Source organism: Sorex araneus, chromosome 8, assembly GCF_027595985.1.
Source record: "Sorex araneus isolate mSorAra2 chromosome 8, mSorAra2.pri, whole genome shotgun sequence".
In the NCBI taxonomy this organism is placed as follows: domain Eukaryota; kingdom Metazoa; phylum Chordata; class Mammalia; order Eulipotyphla; family Soricidae; genus Sorex; species Sorex araneus.
Window position 1 is genome coordinate 23,372,933 of NC_073309.1, and position 24,825 is coordinate 23,397,757.

A 24,825-nucleotide genomic window follows, 5' to 3' on the forward strand; every position below is an offset into this window, starting at 1 on the left:
CGCTGTGCACTCTGAATGGGGCCCTCTCGCCTCTGGAACTTCTCTTCTCTCCCCCCACTGCCTCCCCTGCCCCCCGTTCCTCTCTCTCTCTGAGGGACGACCAGGTAGGGCCCCAACGGTGGCAGAATACAGCAGTCAGTGCTCAGACGCCCAGGACAGCTCCGATTCAGGCAGGGCTCGGACACCCAGGTGGGACCCAGGAGCTGAGCACAGGCGTCTCACCGGGACAGCAGGGACTGCTGTGGTACAGCTGAGAGGCCCCGCGACAGGCACGGTGCTCAGGGGTCTCGCCCACGAGTAAGCAGGGACAGAACTGTCCCACAGAGGCCCAGCGACAAGATTTCAGAATCATGCGCTGGCCCGGGCACTGAGACAGAAAGAGCGAGGTCCTGTATGGGTAAGGAGAGGCCTGGCCATCTGGGGAGGGAGCCTGCCCCCTCTGCTTAAACCCTACCATAAACCCCAACTCCTCATCCTTCAGACAAATCAAACATCCGTTTGGGGGCCAGAGTGACGGCACAGTGGGTCAGGGGTTTGCCTTGCACAGGGCTCACCCAGGCTTGTCCCCGGCACCCAGCAGGGTCCCCCGAGGCCACCAGGAGTAATCCCTAAGAGCAGCGCTAGGCATGAGCCCCATTCGGGGACTGGAATGCGGCTCGACAGTCAACACACACTCAGCCCGGGAAGAGCTCCAGTGTCCAGTAAAGGGACAACACAACCCAAGCCAACAGCCTCTTCTCGGCCCTGAGCTGGGTGGGAGCAGGGCTCCACAGTGCTCGGCTTGCCGGCATACAATCACAACTTCCAATACCCGGTGCCCACACGAGCGCCAGTTCAGAAAGCTCTGCGGTCTGCGACCCTGGCCCAGACTCGATTTCCTGCTGGTGGCAGCCAGGTGCCCGTGAGAAGCACAGGAAGGGGTGCAGGCCCCTCAGCAGGGCGGCACGGTGTGCCCTGAAGGGAAAGCGAGCCGGCAGGGAGGCCACGGAGAGCTGCTGTGTGATCCCTGGCTAGAGCCACAACGGAACGTGTGCCACTCTCGGTCAAACAACACGGCATCACTGAGAGGGAAGGAAGGGGGAAGAAAGAAAACCAGCATAACGGCCACGATCCAGACTCACAAACGAGTGTCGGAAGCGAGCAGCTCGCCGCAGAGATGTCTCCGGACCTTGCGCCAGGCTGACTGCACCTGGGAGCCTCGGAGCGGACCAGGCGTTGTCCTCCGCCTGCCCCAAATGAAGCCCGGCCGCCACAAACCTCCAGACCCCAATCGCCACACCCTCACGGCCGACCTTCACAAGCTCATTCCGAGTCCCCACGCACGAGAGTGAATCCACTGAAAACCCAGGTATGCGGGACCAGTGACTAAAACCCCAGGCCTCAAGGAGCTGGGAACTGGCTGCCCCTTCCGGTCTCCCGTCCTTCCGAGGTCCTGGATGTCACACCCACAAACTGCCTCCAGGTGCCATTCACGGCACTAACGGCCCTGATGCAGAGACTCACAAATGAATCTCGAGACAGGAGCTCACTGCAGAGATGCCGCAGGACTCCAATTATTTACAATTTTAGAATTCTAGCGCGCAGCCACTTTTGCATCTGCGCAACATCAGATACTATTTTTTTTTCCTTTTTACCATTTTATTGAATCACTGTGAGATAGACCCTTACAGACATCTCAAACTATTCATAACAAGCAATACAAAATAATAATGGTGGTGGGGAAGTGTAACAATGGTGGGATTGGTACTGAAATATTGAATGTAATCAATTATTGTGAATAACTTTATGAAAATAAAATTTAAAAATCAAAAAAATAAAGTAAATGCAGTACTATCAAGAAGTAAGAAAGAGAAGAAGGAAAGAAAGAAAGAAAGAAAGAAAGAAAGAAAGAAAGAAAGAAAGAAAGAAAGAAAGAAAGAAAGAAAGAAAGAAAGAAAGAAAGAAAAAAAACGGGACAGAGAGTGGGTGTCTGCCTTGCACATGGGTGACCCAGGTTTGATGGACCCCCAGCATCCAATATGGTCCCCCAAGCTCCGCTAGTAGTGATTCCTGAGTGCAAAACCAGAAATAACCCCTGAGCATCAACGGGTGTGTGTCCCCGCCACTGCACCCCCCCAACCCCCCCGCCACGCAAAAAAAAAAAAAAGCAAGAAAGAAAATAAAAACAATGGTTTGATTTTACTCACATGCTTCTTCCCCCCAGCAAACTACTAAGGAGCCCAAACCACCTGCAGTTCCATTACTTTCCTTCTCCTGTGCCTAGTCAATACTGGACATTTCAAGGAGCCCTCAGGAAGATCTAGGACACTGAAAATCTAATAAAGAGGGGCTCTCAACAAAGTGACACTCATAGGGTTAAGGACCCGACAAACGCTGATTAACCTACAGGACCCCAGGGTTGCTATCCAGAAGGTCTAAAACCGGAACTGTCAACAGTCTCGGGCTGTGGCCATTTCTCAGCGCGCTGACATTTAGAATTTAATCAGAGGTGCGCCTGTGAAGCCGCCCCTCCGGAGGGGAGTGGGAGTCAATCTGGTGAAGTGCCCTGGAAGCCAGCTACAGAGGATTTGTAAAAGCAAGGAGGAAGAAAGTATACTTAAGTTGGGGCCAAAAGAACCGAGTGCTGGGTACCTTACACAAGCCGCTTACCTTGTACCTCAGTTTCCTCATCTGTAAAATGAGAAAATGCCACCAGACCTACGTATCAAGTAATATGATACACACCTTCAACTGCCTGTACATAGGATCACTCTTCCAACCAAAGACGAGCTACTTCAAATAATTCCTAAAACACAGGCCACACATTTTAATACATTTTTCAAATATGCAGACTGATTTAGACATTTCAAAGGAAATGCTTATTCTGACTCTCTGCTTCCTCTCATGGCATCTGTTGTTCCGAGCAGCTATGAAAACACCCCAATGTCTTTCATGGTAGACCCCGATACGGACCCCCAGCACTGACTTAACTGGGGGCCAGGGGTAAACGCAACGCGAATGAGAGGAGTGGAGGGGCACTCCGGGGAAAGGAGGCCGAGGAACAGAAACAACAAGCCCATCGTTCATCTCTCCGGCTCCTCCCGACGGCAGACAGTGTATTTAATCTGCTGAGAGACCAGATTTAAGGCCTCCCTTTGGCACAGTCCATCCATGAATTATTAACGTTTGCAGAAGCAATAGTGTATCCGCTCAAGGCGATCAGAGAGGATAATGATGCGCAACTAAGATGGAATTATTAATCCCCCACTTCCCTCTCCTCTCCTCCCTTGGCTCCTCGGGCCCCGTGGGTGTGGGTGGGTGTGGGTGGCTTTTCCGGCAACGACACTTGGAGCTACCGCCTCAGTTTTCAATTTGGGGGGGAAAGAGAATCACGGCCAATTCGAATGCCTAAGTTTCTAAGGAAGTCTGCGACACCGCAGCGGTCGCTTCTAGCCTGGAAGATCCCCCACTGGTGGGCAGGTTAACGCCGATCCTGGGCGCCACTCCCCTGGGCTGGGTGTGGGCTCGGAGAGTCGGGGTGTCCCGGGTGAGGTGGTGGCAGCGGCCTCGGCCATGCTGGGCCCTGCGCTTCGGAGTCCCTGACCAAGAGCTCTTCTCTGGCTGCCAGAGGCGCTTCCGGAGAGGGGCGGCAGGAAGGAGGAAATGAAAGCCCGGCTGAGGTAGAAAGCTATTTCAGAAGACAAAGATGAGGTGGGAAACCTAGCTGCCTGAAGGCGCTGCAATATGTTTGCTGTTCCAAAATAAACCCCATTCCACGGCGCTCCTCAGACGAGAGCAGGATGAACAGTCAACAAATGCTGCAGAGCACTGAGGAAGGTGAGCTCCAGATTTTCAACTTCATTCCTAAAACATGAGAAACACAACCAACTCTCTCCCTTTTCCTGGCCGGTTCTTACCCCTCATAACTCCTAAAAGGAAAAAAGAAAAAGAAAAAAGGAGGGGGGCAAGGGCGGAGAAATAGTACCGCGGTTAGGAAGCTTACCTTGTGTACTGACCCAGGTTCCATCCCCGGCACCCCGTATGATCCCCCCGGCCCACCAGGATCGAGTCCTGAGCTCAGAGCCGGGTGTAAGCCAAAAGACCAAAAAGCAAACAGACAAAAATTTACTAAGTTCTAACAGTCTCACCCTAAACCCCTCTGTCCTAAGTACTCTAACAGAAACAGAGAATTCTTAGAGATCTTCATTGTCAAGTTGACTCAGGCACCCCAAAAAGTACCTTACCAGCAAAGGCTTCAGGGAAGGGCTGGAAATATGGAGAGACACTTTAGGGCAACAAATGAAAGAGCAAACAACACACGGCCAGGCTAGCTGGATGGAGGAACTAACCCCCTCTCTGGGGCGACAGGGGCAGAGTAAGGGGCCTGTGGGAAGCACGGCCGCGGGCCGGCTCCCAGGGCCCTCCTCGGCCGCTCCTCCTGCAGCACCAGGGCCCGCGTGGGCAGGCGGGCGGGCGCATCTGCCAGGCTCGGGAACCATCTCGCCCGCCCTGGGTTCACTGCTCAAACTTGGGGCGGGGGGTATCTATGCCCATTAACAACGGCTGCTCCGGAGGACAGGGACAGAGAAAGACGGGATACAGAAGAACAGCAGCAAAAAGAATAGACAAACAAAAGAAGATCAAAAGGCTGGAAGGACGGAAAGGCACAGGACGCGAGGCAGGATAAAGCAGAAAGCCAAACATGGGCGAGTCTGAAAAGCAAAACCAATCTTACAGATTCTTTCGTTTGTGTGTTGGGACAGGGATTGGGGCCTGGGATGGGAACATCCTGAATTTGGTGGTGGGAAGGTGTGATGGTGGGGGGACTGGTGTTTGAATGTTAAATATAATCAAATAGTGTCAAGTAACTTATAAATTTTTTTTCCTTTTTTTTTTTTGGGTCACACCCAGCAATGCACAGGGGTTACTCCTGGCTCTGCACTCAGGAATTACCCCTGGCGGTGCTCAGGGGAGCATATGGGATGCTGGGAATCGAACCCGGGTCGACCATGTGCAAGACAAACGCACTACCTGCTGTGCTATCACTCCAGCCCCCTAAAATAAAAAAATTTAAAAAAAGGAAACATTAAACAATCTGTCCGAACCCTGATAATCTATTCCACCTCAGGATCCAAACACGGCATTTGTTCTAGTTCATCATCCAAGTGAGGCCTGAGAGTCACCAATTTCAAGAAACCTTGGACCTCTTCATAGAAAAGTCCTCTGAAGGGGGAGAGAGAGAACAGCGGGCAGGCTTTAAACACAGCCAACCCGGACTCAATCGCCAGCACCACACAGGGCCCCTTGACCGCCCCCCAGGAGTGAGCCCAGAGAAAGCTCCGAGCACCACCGGGGATAGCCCAAAACCAAAACATGAAACAGCAGGACCCTCCGTGTGCTGCACCAGCAGGACCGGCAGCAGGACCACCCTTTGTTCCCGTGTGTCTCCGATGGCGAGAGTGAGACTGGCCACTAGGTCATTCTTTCACTCTGCCCGGCAGCCCGCTTCCCTCCCTACCATCACTTCATTCAACCAACAATTCTTCCACGGGGAAAGGAGAGAACGGAAATGCCACTTCAAAGAAAACAAGAAAAGACCCCAGGGGAGACACAGTTTCCAAACCGTAAGAATTATGACCAGTGAGTGGCAAAGGAGCTGAGTATGTTAGCTTTGCAAAAAAAAAAAAAGAGTGAGATTTACCCACCCTCTTGATTCATTCCTCAGCAAAACAGAGTTAAGGATACAGGGCAAGGTCTTCATTATAATCTAGTTTTAAGTTCCATCTATCGGGCCAGGGCGACAGTACCGTGGGTAGGCACTTGCCTTGCACAGCCAACCCACATCTGACATGGCCCACGGTCCCTGAGCACAGCCAGGAGTGAGTCCTCAGCCCACAGCCAGGAGTAACCCCTGAGCATCGCCAGGTGTGGCCCAAAACCTCTCCCTTGCCCCACCCCCGAAAAAGTTCCACTTGTGACAGTAACTGAGCTATCTTGGTCTTAGTTTCTTCCCCTTCTAAATGAAGATGATGCCAGCATCCACTCAAGCCAACTCAAATAAAGCAGTGAGAAACAGGGGGTAAGGGGGCAACAGACAAAACCAACCCCTGCCAAGTATTACACAATTGGGAAGTCTATTAGGATGTGCCTTCAAAGCTCAAAATAAAAATCATCTCCCCCCTGCCCCCCCCCAGCGCTCCAAATTAGGGAACAGTCGCAGAACTTCTCAATGACCATCAGGTTGGGGGACTGCGACCCACTGGGCACACTCAGGAGCTTTCCCATTCCGTTACAGAATCAAGGGGCGCCTGGCAGCAGAGGCCCGAGTACTGTCCCTAGCATGAAAATACAAACAGTGGAAAACTTTGCATGCCACTGCATAGCAAGTACCCAGAAATGACTCATGAGGACGATTCTTGATAGTTCGACTGACCCTGTAATTTCTCACCTTTCTGTTGAAATAAATGTATGTCCTTTGACACTTCAAGTAGTTGTTCAGTAGTATCAAGAACCCTGTCCAGGGGGCTGGAGCGATAGCACAGCGGGTAGGGTGTTTGCCTTGCACGCGGCCAACCCGGATTCGATTCCCAGCATCCCATATGGTCCCCTGAGCACCGCCAGGAGTAATTCCTGAGTGCAGAGCCAGGAGTAACCCCTGAGCATTGCTGGGTGTGACCCAAAAAGAAAAGAAAAAAAAAAAAAAAGATGGGGCTGGAGAGATAGCACAGCGGGTAGGGCGTTTGCCTTGCACGCGGCCGACCCGGGTTCAAATCCCAGCATCCCATATGGTCCCCTGAGCACGGCCAGGGGTAATTCCTGAGTGCAGAGCCAGGAGTAACCCCTGTGCATCGCCAGGTGAGACCCAAAAAGCAAAAATAAATAAATAAATAAATAAATAAATAAATAAAAAGAACCCTGTCCAAACAAGTCAGCTGCTGTTCTGACAACTTCAAGGGGAGAAAGAGCAGTCAACAAACTCAGAAATGGTTAAGGCTGGAGACACTACAGGGGTCGGTCCTGTCCCTGGGCCCCAGGGCCTCCCAAGCATTACTGGCGGCCAGGAGTATGAGGGTCCCCCTACCACTGAACTGCAGTCCAGTCTGGCCCTGGACCCTCCTTGGGAGCACACCCGCTGACCCCCAAGAGAGAAGCGCAAAAATGGGACCCTTTTTCAAGTCCTCTGAATGAGGTATGTCTCACTTTTGTAACAGGGAGAGGAGTAATCTTCCCTTGCAAAGTCATTCAATTTGACTCAACTCGGTCTCAAAACCCCTAATTTAATGTTTCTCACTCATCTAACTCCTGTCATCATTGCTCAGAGGTGATGGTTCACCCCTCATTTGAGCGAAAGATGTCCAGAAGCAAAAAGAGGGTGAAACATTTACCTCCTCTCCATCTCGACGGAGCCCAGCTCCCACAGGGCAGCACTGCAGTTAGATTCTCATGTCAACCCCCAGGAGCGCAGTCCCCTGTGCAGAAGCCACTCCGGGGCACCTGCCGTGGCCTCCTCTGAAACACTGCCCACTCAGCTCCCTGCTGGGCCTTCTCTCAGGCTTCAACTCTGTTCCTTTGCATGAGGTCAGTCAAAGGGCAGACCAATTTGCATGACTTCAGGTGTTAGTGTTCTGCTGAATGTCAACTCACTGTCTCCTGGAAGTGAATAATTTTGCTACAGAGAAATTATTTTCTGCACTCTGCAATACACAGGGGAAGCTGAGGACTTTGTGCCTTTAAAAACCAAACACACATATACCCTTGGACAGCCAAATCATATTAGAAGATGGAAGATTTCAACATTCCGGCACACTGCCAGGGCTTAATAGCCAGTCAGACGCTAAGTAAGGAAATGGGTCTGCATTAAACCTACAAATAAGTCAACAATCAATAGTTCAGGATTACAGTAAAAATTTGATGTGCCCTTTAAATTGCTTCTAGCATCATCCTTTTACTCAAGCTCAGCCTCAGAAACAAAATAAAACAATGATCAAGGAGGAAGCCAAACACAACCTATTTGAACGAGCATAAAGCTCTGGTGTTTTGAAACCAAAAGTGGCTCCCAGATTCCACAGAAATCCTGTATGGTTTATCCGTAAGACAGCAGACCTGAGAAATAACAGGCCGAGATTCACTCAGTCAATTACACCGCCAGCCAGCAAGCAGAAAGCGACAGCAAAGCAAGTACCTGGAGATAAAGGGGTGAAGGCATGCGGCATTCCTACAAAACTCACCTCTCCTCCCCACTCCCTAGCCGGCAGGAGTTGGAGTCAAAATTGAGAAAAGTCCCTCTCAGCTTCTCAGCCCACATTATTTTACTCCTACAATGATGCAGGGGGGAGGAACAACGACCACCAGACCCATTTCAAAGCTGCGGCTGCCTTCTCTGGCATTATGACTTGCATTCTTTTTTTCTGGAGATGAACACCCCATTACACTTCTATATTATACTTCTCCTACTTTCCTCCTTGTCCTGAAAACTCACTCCTTTCCTGAAGAGCCAGTCTAAGATGAAATTTCAAGCCTTGGGCGTTCAGAGCACACCAGGGCGGGTGTGGCACACCTAGCCCAGGTTCCTCGTCAGAGAAATGAGGGTAAGGCTGAAAACAGTTCCCACGGCCGAGGGTTACTGAGCAAGGGATCCCCAGCAGGAGCTCCGAGCAGCACGGGGGCTGCAAGGAAGGGCTAGCCCAAGGGCAGGAGCGAGAACTTGTCTCTGCCCAACAGCACGCTGCTGAAACTGGACAGACAGGGAGTCTGTAGGGAAGGGAGGACAGGGAGTGGCGGGAAGGAAAAAAGGGAGAAGAGGGGAAATACGCCACTCAAACTAGTGCCACTGGGTGTGGCGGGAGGAGCACGAGCCACCACACCCGTGTTCCTGTTCCACAGGGGTCAAGGACAAAGAAGAAGCCTTAAGGACCTTCCCCAGCCACCCGAAAGGCGCGTTCATGCCTACTGAATCTTTAAGAATTCCAGGCTTTGTATTTTGCTTGTCTCTCATTTCCCCTTTCTCCCCTAGCAACTTGCTAACTGTATTTAATAAAAATTTGCCTCAGTCAGAGACAAATCAGGAGGGAGGGCGAAACCACCTTGCTCAAGAAACACCAACCCAGTAAGTCCCTTCTGCAGGAACCACACCCACCATCACCTTCCTTCAACCCAAAGATTTCCGGCATAACAGAGCCAGGTGCTGCTGTGAATGCCCACCAGCAGGGCATGCCAGGCGCTGACCATTGAGCCACGATCCTGCTGGGACAGACACTCTGGTCCATGAATAAACAAGATAGCTGGGGAGGGGGCGGGGAGTGCTCCCAGATCAGATCACACCGGGTATTTTGGGTGCCCAGAGCCAATCAAACATATTACAACCACCCACAGTTGTTTACACCTGTCTCTAAGTGACAGCTATTTTAGAATAGACCGTTCTTTCTTCAGGGAGAAAAAAAAGGGGTGGGGGCGGAGGAACTCTCCCCTCCAGGTAGTCACCCGGCACAGTAGCCTTTGCGTCCACACTCCCGCTCGTCTTCTGCTGACCCCACCCTCCCCTTTGTCCCAGACACACAACGAGCATCCCTTGCTCTTTCTGGCCAGCTTCTGGGCAGCGGGGCCACGCCCAGTCCTGCTTGGCCGAGTGCTGTAAGAGCTGTGGGCAGGAGGGTGCTAGTGGCACCTCAGGCCCTTGGCAGGAAGCGAGGGCCTGCCCTTCCTCCGTCCTGCAGGGTAATTAAAGGGGCGCAGGCCTGGCAGCCGATCACGGACTAGGACGACAGACCACGGCTTGGCTTCCAGCCACCTGAGCGCCGGGTCTCACTCCACCTCTCCACGTCCCAAATGCCAGGCAGGAGCATCTGTGGGACAGACAAACGCTGCAAACGCAAGCAGTGCACGCCGGCTCCCAGCGGCAGAGGCTGCAGCGCCCTCTAGGGGACAGAGGCTGCTGCCCTCCCACCCCTGGCTCCTTTTCTGGGTCCTGCCAAGCGAAAAGGAGGACGGAGATGCCTGCTTAGCTCAAGCCACCTATCCCTCCACAGAACTACTCCGAACATTCCCACATTCTCACCTTCATGGGGTTCAGTGGGGCGGGGCAGAAACCAGGACCCCAAGTACTCGAACAGAAGAACTGCACTTTGTGCCCGTGCCAGGCTGCCACCTAGGAAGGTCTGGGTCCGACATGCTCACGGCGACCCCAGGTCAGCAGCTGGTGACAGGGCACACCAGGCCAGGAGGTGCCATCTGAGGAGGGTGGGTGGGTCTGCGGCGACCCACTCATCTCTGAGGAGACTTTTCACCCCGCATCTAGAGACTCCAGTTACCCGGCAGTTCAACAGAGGGGCCCGGGTCTGGTTCCTGAAAGCAAGTACCTAAAAATAGAGACAGCAGATGACAGTGGACAGTGCACATCTCCAAAGTGCTGGGGCATCGACAGGTATTGGCAGGCTGAGAGAGCCCGGGGAGGCGGTTCAAAGGCAGCAGGCGGAGGAGGGTGGAGGGTGGGGGAGACTGGGCCCTGTCTGAAGTGCTATTAACCATCAGATAAATACTTTAGTCATGGGCTTCTTCCAAAATACTCTTTACAGAGCCATTCCCAACTTCTTTCTTCTTGAACTTGGTAATTGATACCCCCCTTGCTCACTACAGGATAAGAGAAACCTCGGGAGAAAACAAATAAAACTGTCATTTCCTGCCGGCTCAGAAAGCAGTCAGCATCCATTTGCTTGCGGGTTGGGAAGCCCTGCATTCACAGGGAAGCGTGAATGGATAAGCAAAAAGGCTCAAGTCTTTATCCTTGGCTCACATCAAAGCTGTTCTCACATCTTCCAGACAATGCCTTTAACACTGATTAAAGACATTGGCTTTAATACCACTTTTACTCCAAAGTTACTATTTTTAATCCATTCACAGGACATTTAATGTGATTGCATACTTTGCCAGGGCCATAATGTCTACCTTATCACAAACAGGCAGAGAAATTAAATCATTTCAGTACTTACCGCAGTAATCAGCATCAGGCTACTGAATCACAAACACAGCCCTGCCTCTGAAAGAACACTTTTTCTTTTTTATGTTTACAGGTGTTTTTTCTGTCCTTTCCCCACCCCCATCCCCTGCCCTACGGGAAAAACCCTCTTGGTTTATTTGATTAAACAAAAATAAAATAAGCTGCATAGGAACAATTTTCAAGTCCAAAGAGTTAGGTGGGCAACCCTGTCTTGTGCCTAATCTTAGAGGCAAGATTTTTAGGTGTTTTTCCCCATTGAGAACAATGCTTGCTGTGGGACTCTGGTAGATGACTTTGACTACATTGAAGAATGTTCCTTCAACTTCCATTTTGTTGAGAGTTTTTAATCCCAAATGGGTTCTGGATCCTGTCAGATGATTTCTCTGCATCTAGTGATACAATTATGGTTTCTATTTTTTCCTCTTATTTATATGGTATGTTATGTATGTTATGTTGATTGATTTGCAAATGTTAACCCATCCTTGCATCCCGGGATGGATTCTATTTGGTTGTGGTTTATAATCTTTTTGATGAATTGTTGGAATCTATTTGCTAGTATTTTGTTGAGGATCTTTGCATCTGTGTTCATCAGGGATATTGGCCTGTAATTTTCTTTTTTTTGCTGGTGTCTCTGCTTTTGGTATAAGGATGATACTTCATAGAAACTGTTTGGGAATGTTTCTGTTTCTTCATTTTCTGGAAAAGCTCGAAAAGGACTGGCAATAGGTTTAGAAAAATTACTAGTGAATTTCTCTGGGTCAGGGTTTGTGTCTGGAGGAAGACTTTTGATTACCATTTCAATATAAAGAAACTATGGTACATCCACACAATGGAATACTATGCAGCACCTAGGAAGAATAAAGTCATGAAATCTGCTTATAAATGAATGGACATGGAGAACATCGTGCTTAGTGAAATGAGTCAGAAGAAGAGGGACAGACATAGCATGATTACATTTATTTTTGTCACAAGTTGGAAGAAGGGGAAGAGGCAGTTAGGATACTGAAGGGACCTATGTGACAATGTGTAATGATCACTTTGAACGAGAACTGGATGTGGAAAGTAGGTAAAGGGATACACATGATAACTTTATAGTACCTGTCCTGCAAACCATCATGATCAAAGGGCAGGGGGAGGAAGCCACAGACTCAGGCTGGGGTTGGGGAGTGTCGGGAGGGTAACTGGGAACATTGGTGGCAAGAAATGTCCACTGCTGAAGGGACGGATGTTGGAACATTTTATGACTGAAACCCAATCATGGACAATTCTATCTCACAATTTAAAATAAAATTTTAAAAAGAAAACAAAGTCGTAAGAAACAGCATCTTTGCTTTAAGGCTGCAATAGTGGATAGTGTTAATCACTTTTAAACCTGCTCAGAGGTTTATACTGGGTCAACATTTAATACTAAGGAGCAGAAAATCTGTTCATTAATCGAGGGAGGGGTACAGGGTGTAGATGGGAACACTCTGTGTTCATAAAGGAGACCAAACCTGGCAGAAACACAGCCCTGAATAGATACACACTGCCCTGTACGTTTTCCACATGCAGTCCCACCATTATAACTGAAGGGAGCTCTAAAATGTACCTGGGGTTCTAGGAGAGGGCATCTCTCTCACAGCCCTGGGCCCAGGACAGGGCATCTCTTTCAAAGGCCCTGGGCCAACGAGAGGACATCTCCCTCACAGACCCTGGGCCCAGGAGAGGGCATCTCTCTCACAGGCCCTGGGCCCAGGACAGGGCATCTCTCTCACAGGCCCTGGGCCCAGGACAGGGCATCTCTCTCACAGGCCCTGGGCCCAGGAGAGGGCATCTCCCTCACAGGCCCTGGGCCCAGGAGAGGGTTTTTCTCTCACAGGCCCTGGGCCCAGGACAGGGCATCTCTCTCACAGGCCCTGGGCCCAGGAGAGGGTTTTTCTCTCACAGGCTGGGCTTCTCCCAAACAGGCCCTGGACCAAGTAAGAATGAGAGTCACTCACTACTGAATCCAAAAGCACTGTCTACGGGTTAAGTCCAGGATAGGCTGTCAGATGCTGTGAGAGACAAGATTCAAACATTCACTAGTCCTCTCATAACTCCAAAGAAAGGTCACCAAGAATATCTATGTCGACTCTCAGGGGCAAGAGGGGAAAAGGAGGTGAATGAACAAAAATGCTTAAGGCAAATCCCTCACATTAGATGCCACATAAGTCTCCTGTATTGCCCTTATGTGAAAACACTTCACAATAGAGCTAGGCTTTATTCCTTCAGAGTTCATCAATTCAAAATTCCTAATCACCCAATTTGGGTTAAATCACCAGTACACCCCCAAAAGCCTATCAAGCATATTAAGAGCAGAAAAATTATGAAAGTAAGGTATGCTCTACTGACTGAAGCCATTTCTTAGAATCATCACACAAATAATCAGCACACAACAGACACAACTCATGAATAAACCTTATTTCTTCCTTGAATTTATTAGTAAAGCAGTTCTGGTAAGACCTTTCCTTGGCATACATAATTAGTTTCATTTTCTTTCCTTTTTTTTTCTTTAAGAATGAAAGATGCTTACTGAAACTGGAAAAACATTCATTCCCTCTGAGAAATCAATAACAAAGTTTTTCAGAACATAATGAAGACTACTGAATGAACATCTCTTTTTTTCTTTGAGCACCATGACTTACAAAGTTGTCACTCTTAGGTTTTGGAAATGCAGTATTGCAGCACCAATCCCACCACCAGTGTCAACCTCCCTTCACCAACGTTCCCAGGCTCCCTTGGGGCCCCCTCCAGCCTGCCCACTTGACGGGCACCTTTCTTCGTTCAGCTGTTACAGGTGGGCCTCTAGATTTCAGTGCTGTTGACTCTCCGGCTTGGATATTTGACTCTGTCGTTCCTTAGCACCACCTTTGTACGTGACTCCCCTGCCCTGGCCCCTGTTGCTTCTCATCTGTCTCTTCCTGCCCCTGCCCACCACACACACACACACACAAACACACACACACACACACACTCACATACAACACATATACTCTTTCTTTTCTTCCCTGACCTTATACACTGGAGTTTTGATTTCTTTCTTAAAAAGATTAAAATACTCTAAAATTCCTTTAAAATAATCCCAGAATTAAGTATCACCCACCCACTATCTTTCCCTCACCTGATTCTGAGTAGGGAAGCTTAATGCACATTCGTCCTCAATCTTACTATTATGCCAGTAACACCCCTACACTCCAGCCATGCTAGACAAACCAGTTTCCACAAAACTGCCAATGAATTTCTGAAATCAATTCCCTATCAATAACTTGCCACTATTTATTACAAACACACAAGTAATCAACAACTCAGCTGTGTTTCCTTTAGCTATTATATAGCTGCATCTAAACAGTAATATCTTAATTTGGAAGGTTCTGGGGGGAGATGTTGGGCCATACCCAGTAATGCTCAGGGCTGGCTCTTGGCTCTGCACTCAGTAATCACACCTGGTGGTGACCAGGGAATCATATGGGGTGCCACAGATGGAACCTGGGTCATCTGGGTGAAAGCAAGCACCTTACGGCCCGCACTATCTCTCTGGTCCCAAATAATTCATTTATGCTTACCGAAGCCATTTACGCTTTTCTTATTATTTAAAAAATACGTGAAGAATGGTCTTAACATGCTCTATTTTTCTAAGGCCAGAGACAGAAAAAAGGAAAGAAATAATGAATGTTTTATTATGGTTACTATGTGGTAAGCAAAACAAATTTCTAAGAAGTAATCAGTAGTTAGTCTTATACATGATGAATCAGTTTCTCTGATTCTAACTTTCTCATTAATTAACTACTTTATCCTTTGTTTTGAGAGTTTAATTTTAGCTTTCTTAGAGAAGACATTCTGACAGAAGAGGATGAATTTTCACTTAGCTAAGATTTGTATTGGCTGCTAAGTCAATTTCAGCAACAGAATCTAAATTTCTGTTCACTCTGTAGGGAAACACTAAGAATATTTTGTTTTTTTCCCTAAACTGTAAAGCCAACATACTATATTTTCAGGCTATGAGAAGAGATATTTGAGAAGACTGAAAGAACTAATATACAAGGAAAGCCTTGGTGTGTTAGACTGAAATTAAGAATTAAGGTGCTATCAAGTCTCGGGCCGGGGTTGATACCAGCACGAGCTCTGCCGAGACTCGACCCGGGCAGCCCCCTCTAGTGCGGCTGCTTTGCTGCTGATTGACCACGATCCGGAGGCCAGCTAGACTACTTGTGGTCCCAGAAACTGCTTGCAGCCATGTCTCTAGACTGTGAACTAAGCCATTGCCCCATACTGCCCCAGGAAGGGAAATGATGCAATTTCTAACATAAATCTCCCTGGACTTAATTACTAAAATACTAAAATACAGAAATCCTAAACCACGTAGCCGCGGTAGCCTTCATATCTCGTTATTCTCAGCAATGAAAAACTAATTATCAAATGCTTCCTTGTCAGTAGGGCTGTTTTTTTTTTTGGGGGGGGGAACTCCAGCAACAATAGTGAGTTTTGTGTTGAAATATGGAATGTAATCAAGGTAAGGAGAAAATGGGGTGAAGTTTATCAGTTACGCAGGTGGGGGTGGGGGGTGGGAGGTATACTGGGGTTTTTGGTGGTGGAATATGGGCACTGGTGAAGGGATGGGTGTTTAAGCAGTGTATAATTGAGACATAAGCCTGAGAACTTTGTAACTTTCCACATGGTGATTCAATAAAATAAAGATATACATGAAAAAAAAAAGTTGCTATCCAGCAACATAAAGCAAATGTGTTATGTAACTAAGGGGACAGACTGGGATTGGGAGGGAAACTGGGGCACTGGTGGAGGGAAGGTGACTCCATGTTGGAACACTAAACAACTGAAACAACGTATTATGAGTAACTTTGGAAACCCCGGTCTTTTTTTTTTTTTTGCTTTTTGGGTCACACCCAGCAATGCACAGAAGTCACTCCTGGCTCATGCACTCAGGAATCACCCCTGGCGGTGCTCAGGGGACCATATGGGATGCTGGGATTTGAACCCGGGTTGGCCCGAGTGCAAGGCAAATGCCCTACCCGCTGTGCTATCGCTCCAGCCCCTAACCCCGGTGTTTTCATAAAAATTAAAAAGTGCTATTCCAGGCCAACCAAAGTGGTGAGCAAAGGCCTCAAGTCCAACAGGTGAAAGGAAAGGTTAAGACACTGGGTGGCTGAAATATAAACAAAGACGCATTTCCTGGTTGAGAATATCTGTCCAGGGGCTAGAGAGACAGAGGGCAGGGTGCTCGCCGTGCACGGGATCAAGCCGGCTTCAGCCCTGGCATACCATACGGCAGTCCGCTTCACTTCCCAGCCGCCTGTGAGAGGACAAGAGGACGAGCCCGACGCTGGGCCAAGTCTGCAGTCACGTGAACAGCACGTGCCGTGCCCAGCGCTCCTTACAGCTGTGAGAACTTGATGCGAAGGTGCTGCGTTAGCTGCAATGAATTTAGTTCAGAACATTCTGGCACTATAGGGAGTCAGGGTTCGGTTATCCACAGAAAAAGACGTTCAACGCCTATCTCCTAGCATCTGTGAGTGGCCTTCACTGGAAACAGCTTGGCAAATGGAATTTAAGAATCTCAAAATGAGCACTTCCGGGCTTGGGGCAGGCCCACATGAGCAGGGCCTTCTGAGAGCAGGGTGAGGTCAATCTGAACACACACCCAGAACACAGGACACCGGAGCAGGTGTGCCAGAAATCAGCGACGCCTCGAGAACCTGGACAGGGAGGGAGTGATGCCCTCAACTAGATTTTCAAAGTTCTAGACACCAGAACTGCAAGAAAATATTTAAATTTCTAATGTCTTAAACCACTAAACTGGTGGCATTTGTTGTCGCTTAGCCCTAGGATTTTAATCTGAATTTATAAACAATACCACTGCCCAACAAATTATCACAGCCTGATGCTGAGAAACTACAGCGTCCATTTTCACAGGCAACTCAGGTTACTTCAACACAGTCTTCCTGAAATGCTCACACTAGAGGGAAAAGCCAGAATACAATCGACCCGCAAATACCTAAACTTTTTTTCACGGTATAACACATCATCCATCCATTAGACCTATTTCTCTCATAGAACTGTATCTCAATTAAAGGCATTAAAGTAAATGAGGGGGGGGGGGAAATCCATCAGGTTTTTTTACCTGGTTTTTCTAAAAGATATTAAGATGTTTACTCTTCTCACACAACCACCACACACTGTGCAAGGGGCACAGAGGAAGGTCGTTCTGTGATAAGCGTGGACACTGGCCTGGCTTTCACTTCTGACTACTGCGTAAGTTAGGGGCTGAGGATGTGTCCTACTAGTTCACTGTCAGGGCATGTGTCTGGTATGTGAGAGGCCTGGGGTTTGATTCCTAACCCCTCACCCCTGCCCCCAACTCTGCCTAAAGAAGGGGCAAGGACATGATCTGCTGGGTAGGAGTTGGAGCAAAGTGACTGAGGCACACCGTGCAACTTACGGCCTCCAATCCCGACCACATACTAGAGCCATCGCAGACCAAGCTAAGCCCTGATTTTTTAAAAAGTAAATTTGGGGGGCTGGAGAGACAGTAGAGCAGACAGTACAGTTGCCTTGCACACGGCCAACCTGGGTTCAATCCCTCACACCCCACAGAGTCCCCTGAGCCTGCCAGGAATGATTCCTGAGTGCAAAGCCAGGAACAAGCCCTGAGCACCACCGGACGTGGCCCAAAACACAAAATCAAATAAAATTAAACTTTCTACTTCAAAAGGCTTTGCTGGTAAGCATATGGAGTCAACAGAGGGCTGATTTTAAAACCAGCAGCTCATCAAACAAGCCAGCCAGCCCCCAGAAATAGTAAGTCACACATTCACATTTTTTTTTCACAGATTTTTTCACACATTTCAGGTCAGGATCACCAATTCCTAATGAATCAAGAGTTATCTGGCTAACACTGCACCTTTTAAAGCCATCCCACAAAAGTCCAGCTCTGAAGCCAAATTCTGACACAGAAGTATCCTTCCTGGAGAGGCTCAAAGGTCCCCCAGAGGTGCAGCACCCAACTCAAACTCGGGCTCCTTCCAAACGAAGCCGCTTTCTTTGATGTGACCGAGCACATTGCTAGGAAACCGCCTGATGGGGGTGTTGCAGGAGAGTGCTCATGCATTAAACAAAGGGGTAGAGGAGATGATCACTATGAGTCAACATATTTCTAAACCTGTCATCAATACCTCAAAGCAGAAACCAGAGAACCGTTCCAGTAGGAACCCATGATGTTGCCGGGCCTACCAAACGTGACAAAGAAAATGTAAAATGAACCTCTTCGGCATTTTAAACCTGAGAAACAAGATTTTTTTTCCCCCAGCAAGTGTCATATCTTCCTACACTCTTAAGGATAATACCCCAAATATATGGTGATTATTCAAACGTGCTCCTTTTCATTCATCCACCTCATCCATGTTATAAAAATTTTGTAGGGCATTAAGAGTTCAAACAGAGCATGAAAAGAGAACATGCAAAATGTAAAATAATAATAAGTGTACGAATGAAGACTTCATGTTTTCTCACAATTACATGAAAATGAGTTTTTTTTTTTTATTTCGCCCTGAGAGGTTCAGAGAACTGGGGGATGGGGGAGAGTGCTCCAAGAAAGTCCCAGGGGATCTGGAAGTCACTCCAATAAATCTCAGGCACCTGGGCAGGTGGGGTCAAGGCTTGGGTGGGCCGAGTGGTACTGTGCCACTCGGGTCCAGCTGTGCTAGTGTCACCAGGCCTATGCCAGGTGGGGCTGGTGAAAACTCTGGGTGGTGCTGAGGGTCAAACTCATAGCCCCCCAACCCCAGAGACCCAGAAGGCATGTTAAGGTGACAGACAATTATGATTAGGTACATTGAAAAGAAGGGGGAAAAATGGATTTCCATGCTGTGGGAACAATTACAGAGATTAGGGCATTTGCCTTGCACACAACCCCTATTCAATTCCCAGCACCACATATGATCCCGAGTATCACCAGGAGTGATCCCTGAGCACAGAGCAGGAGTGACTCCTGAGCACTTCCAGGAGTGGCCCAATGCCCCTCTCCCAAAACCCAAGGAAAAGAACGACTATTCACAACTGACTCAGTTCTCAACTCCATGCACAGGGTCTCTGATTTCTGAACTGGAATCACGACAGACCCGTGGCCGTTAGAGCTCTTCAAGCAGTTCCTGGAAGAGGAGCATGATGGAGAGCATCAATTCAAACAAATTCTGAAACACCCAGCAACACAATTACTCTCCATTTGTGTTAAGTTATGCCTTCGCAGGACCCGCGTCCTCTCATTTCGAAGATAAATCACTGATAAAAATGTTACGCTACCGTCCCTTCACTGTAACTCAAATGCAATGTTTCAATTTCTCAAAACTAAACGGACAATTTTTTCCTTAATAACTCTGTGTGTGCGCGCACACACACAGATACACATTCATCTCTGATCAGATTAAAATAGCAATAAATTGTGCCCGTGGCATGCTAGGCTAAATGAGACTGGAGTGCTCTATTAGACCATTTCCTGGTGCCACTAATGCAGCCAAATACTTCCTAGAAATCAATGGTAGGTTTCAGTAAATAGTACTCTAAATTTTCCCCAGCTCTTTGCCAACCAAAACAAGCAAGATGTAGAAAAGAAACAAGAAAGACAAATCGCAAAATTATTTGCCATCTAGCAAAGAAAACAAGAGAGACTTACAACTAATGTCTGTTGGCCTTGGATTGTCCTCACAATGACAGTGACCTGGACAGCGCAGGTCAGGACTGTCTTCAACTTAACCCCACAGAGCAGTGCGAGAACAGCCCGTGTTCCCACTCTCCTGCTAAAGCCAAATCTCCTGCTCTCTTATCACGGGAAGAAGAGAAGCCACAGAGACATCCTGAGTTCCTAAGTCAGCTGGTCAGTGAAGGCCCTGGGCCTTGGCCCTCAGCTGCCCAGGCAGGCCCCCACCTGGGCAGCGAGGGCTCCCGCACCCCTCACCTGAATGTCTGTGTCCTTCACCGGCTCAAGCGGCTCAAAGGTGGTGGCAGCACTCAGACTCTCCAGTCGCTGGGAGATGTGAGATATGTCGAGTCCTCGGGACCCCAGGAGAACCGACCTAGGAGGACAAAGGAAGGATAAGGGCATCTCAGACGTCTTCCAGAACACCGCAGTACTTCTTACTCGAAGCCCCCAGTTTCAGAGGGCTGTTCTATGTAGCTCTCCTCAAAGACCCACCGCCTGAAGTAACAGGAACGCCACACCTGGTAACGAGGAAGAGCATTCGGATCATGCCGGACTTAGAACCAAGGACTCACTTGGAATAAAATGAGACTCCATCAGCAGTTTCCAGCAGAGGGGCACGCACTGGTGGAATCTCGGGAAAAGCCATTGCTAAACACCACTCCACAGGGCGGGTGAGGAGCAGTGGGCCAGACAGGACAGCGCTCAAGCAGTCGCCTTGCACGCAGCTGTCCCGAGCTGGGTCCCCAGCACCGACCCCCAAGTGATGAGTCAGGTGTAAGCCCTGAGCACTGCTGGGTGTAGCCCCACAACAAAAACAAAGTGAACAAAGAGGTTGGAGAACAACAAGCCTCACGGTAGAGAAACCCAGGAAGGTTCCGAGGTCGGGAATCACCTCAGGGCAGCAGAATCGGTGCCAGAGAGCAAGCCCGGGTCAGCGACATGCAAGGCCCCACCTGCTCCACCAGCTCCCCGGCCTGTCTGCAACCTGCCTACAACCCGAGGCTGAAGACCGCTGCTCTCTTAAGCCATGGTAAAGACAGGTATGGTGAAGCAAAAAGCCTTATTTGATCACCACGAATGACGAAGTTATTCACTGGGCTTCAGATGTACAGTGTCCCAACACTGACCCCTTCACCGCTGTCCACTTTGCTCCACCAACGCACCCCCACTTTCCCTCCCACTCCCAGCCTGCCTCTTGAGTGGGCACTTCCCCCCACGCCCCCTTGCAGCCACTGTGGCTTTTCAATACTGTTGCTGATCGAACAGCGTGCACGTCACTCGGCCCGTTCTCACCACCCGGCCCCCGTCCAGAGTAAGCCCTTCCGTCCGTCACTGCTGTAGGGGTCCCTTCCCCCGCCTGTTCCCCCTCCCCACACAGTGGCAGGAGTCCTACTTAGTGCTCCTGCTCTTCATGTCCACTGCCTTTGGGCATTAGTTATTCCCCTACTATGTTCCTTTACTGTCACAAATAAAGTGAGATCATTCTGTGTCTCTCCCGCTCCCTTTGACTCATTTCACTCAGCATGATACTCTAGTACCAGCAGATTGAGCAACTTCACCTTTCCTTTTGGCTGGGTAATACTCCACTGTGTACCAGTTTCCTTATCCGCTCATCCGTTCCTGGGCACTTGGGTTATTTAGAGATCTGGGCTATTATGAAGAGCCTAATATCACGAATAGCTAAAATTCAATGCAATGAACAGAGGAATGCATTTTGGTTTGGGGTCCAGGTCCTTGAGGTAAATTTCCAGGAATTTATGGGAATTGCTGGAACCACAAAATTTTAGAAGCTTTAGGAAAAAGGCTGTTGAAACATTAAATTATTAGGTGAGGAAGCTAAAAGTCCAAGAGTGGTCAGTGATTGCAAAAGATCTAAAGCCAACTCGCCAAGGCTTCTCTTCAAAAGTCAAGTGTCATCTGCAGTGCATCTTCAAGTTCCCCTCTGCCCCCCAGTCCGATAGAGGAAGTCGTTACCAGACCAATAAATGCTTTTAAATTTACTGTGATGGGAATAGACTAGCTTTATTTCTGCTTATCTGGGACAATGTAACAATGAACAATGAAGAGAAAAACAAAAAAAAAAAATAGTCTCACAAATGTCTGAAACATTTCCAAAAGAAGCCTTGGGAACTAGATAAAAAAAAAAATTTTTTTTTTTGGATTGTTGCTCTGAATTATAATGGTTTTAAAAAAAAACACCGAAAATTCTGTCTTTCTTCTGAATAACTCAGAAATTTAGCAGCATCAGTAGCCCTAAAACCTGTAAGGCATGGCACCCGAGATTCCCAATCCTGAACACATTTATTGGTAAGAGAAAGGAATTCACATTTCCATTTTCACTCTACCAGGTAGTTCTACAGAAACAGAGGCAGTATACGGAAGGGTCTCCCGCCATAGATCTGTCTCTGCCATGCAGCTACAACTCCCCGGCCATCCTCGAAGCTGCATCCCCAGGCTCTCCGGCAGAGACACCAGCCTGCCCCTCCCATTCTCGAATCTTTATCAGCAAATACACAGATACACCTCTTAGCCCCGATGCGCAGTGCAGCCACGACTGCCCTCCCAGTGCCTCTGACTGGGTTAGCCCTGGGCGAGGCCTGGAGACGGGGTGTGGTTATAATGCCCTCCATCCTTTTCCCTCCTGCTCTTTAATCACGGCATTACCAAGACACAACTCACTGTCATGTAATCCGCTGATGCACAGCAACCCGGTAGTGGCCGCTACACTCAGAGTCACTGGCAATGGTCACCGCTTCAGAGCGGCCAGCACAACCCCACTTTCTACCTCTCTACCTCTTGTCTGAACACTGCACATAAATCAAGCAAATAAAGATCCAGGCTTTTGGGAGCGGCTTCATTCTCTGGACAGTAGCCTCCTTTACCGGATAAATAACTTACAAATATTTTCTCCCCGTTTTGTGGAATCCTTCTTTCCTAGCATCCTGCCTTCTTGGTGAAACAAAAACGTTTTTTACCGAAACTTATTTACAAAGCTGTCGATGGAGAGAAAGGGAGAAGCGTCTGTTCAGAGAGAGCACGGGCTTCTCCGGATCAGAGACAGGCAGCAAAAGGCCCTCAAGGCGAGCAGGTGACCCGTGCGCAGGGGAGAGCGTGGGCTTGAGAAGCAAGCCGGTCTCCCACTCTCTCCCGGCCTCCGGTGAGGGACAAAAGCTTTTGATTTCGATGAAGGTGAATTAAGTGATTATTTTTTCTTTTAAGTCTGTCACTTATGCTTTTGTGATTTAAGATCCAGATGATAATTCAAGTTTTAGCTCTGATATCCAAGTTCCAGGTCTCTGATACATTTGACGCTGGTGTTGGCGTAGTCTATTCCTCTGTATGTAGCCACACACACGCAGTACTGCACTTGCATACTGCTGAAAGCACTATTCTTTTCTCATTAAGTGGTCGGGGCATTCTTGAAACCCAGCAGATCACAGATACGTGGGGTTTATTTCTGGACTCATAGTTCTATTTGATTAATCTGCAGGTCTATCCTTATGCCAGTACTACAGTCTCCATTGCTGCAGAATGACAGGAAATTTTGAAAATAGAAATGTGAGTTTTCCATTTTTACCTGTTCCCTCCATTGTGCTTCCCAGAATTAGCGTTTATATAAATTATAAGTTCCCAAATTCTTGTGCCAGGATTGGCTTTTTGTAAAATATCAAGTGAGGTCTAAATAAACGTGTTTTTTTCTTAAATAAAAAAATTGCTATAAAAAAAATGAAACAAAATGTGAGTTTTGGGGGCCTGAGAGATATGACTGAGGGCAGGACACTTGCCGTACACACAACTGGACAGGGTTCGACCCCCGGCACCACATACGGCCCCCGAGTACGCAGGCTGTGACCCCTGAGTGCAGTCAGAAATAAGTCCTGAACACTGCCTGGTGGGGCCAAAAACCAAAAACGGAAAACAAGTGTGAGTTTTCTGACTTTCTTTTGCTTTTTAAAGGTTCATTTTGGCCTTACTAGGTCTCCTGGATTTTAGGATCAACTTGTCAATTTCTTGAAGAAAAAAAAAAAACAGTCTACTGAGATTCTGAGAGGGAGTGCATAGAATCGATCTAGTTCAATTAACATATTAATAAGACTTCCAACCCATGAACAAAGGACATGTTTCACTTGCTTTCTTAAGTTAAAATCAGAGTCTGCAGCAATCTCTTGCACTGGTATTTCTATTTTACTCACCATGTCCTGAAATCACTCCGATAGCATCTATTCTAATTCCTGCCAGGACGACATGCCGTGTGGCATTAGCAGTACCTGCGTGGGAGTCCCAATGCGGGGACAGAGAAGGACTGAGGAAGGAGGCAGGAGACCGAAGGTAGGGATGGTTTTAAAAATAAAGGCTCCTAAGTGAAATGAGTCAGAGAGAGAGAGAGAGAGACAGACATAGAATGACTCCACTCATTTGTGGAATAGAAAGTAACAGAATGGGAGACGAGCACCCAAGGATAGTAGCGATAAGGGCCAGGAGGATTGCTCCACGGCTGAGAAGCCGACCTCACAGGCTGGGGGAAAGGCAGCTGAGACAGAGAAGGGACCACCAAGTAAAAGATGCTTGGAGGGCTCGCTCAGGACGGGAGATGCGGGCTGAAGGTAGACTATGGACAGAACATGATGGCCACTTAGTGCCCGTATTGTGAACCATTAACACCCAAAAAGAGAGAGAGAGTGAAAGGGAACGTGCCTGCTACAAAGGTGGAGGTGGGTGGAGGGGATGGGGTGGGGGTTGTGGGAGGGATACTGGGAACATTGGTGGTGGAGAATGGGCACCGGTGGAAGGATGGGTACTCGATCATTGTATGTGAAACGTAACCATGAAAGTCTGCAAATCTGTAACTGTATTTCTCAGTGATCCATTGAAATACATACATACATACATACATACATACATACATACATACATACATACATAAATGCTCTATCAGAAACTTCTAGCTTCCTGCCTAAGTCCATAAGCCAGGCAATGGAAAGGTCCAGGACTGCTGGCCCAAGAGGGCAGAAGGACAGGGGAGAATTGGGGAGCAGAGAACAAGCTGGGAGCCAGTCGAGCAGCTCCTGTCACTCTCTGAGAACCTCAAACTCTGCATTTCCGAGTATCTTTCTCCCTGAGACAT

General features: G+C 48.4%; 1 protein-coding gene across 1 annotated transcript in view; it reads right to left on the bottom strand.

Annotated features, from left to right (window-relative positions):
* NUP93 (nucleoporin 93) overlaps positions 1 to 24,825 on the bottom strand; it is a 107,102-nt gene that overhangs the window by 60,784 nt on the left and 21,493 nt on the right. Inside the window, exon 3 of the mRNA XM_004600652.2 lies at positions 19,956 to 20,073. Coding sequence (XP_004600709.2) covers positions 19,956 to 20,073 — 118 coding nt within the window. The remainder of the gene's footprint in view (positions 1 to 19,955; positions 20,074 to 24,825) is intronic.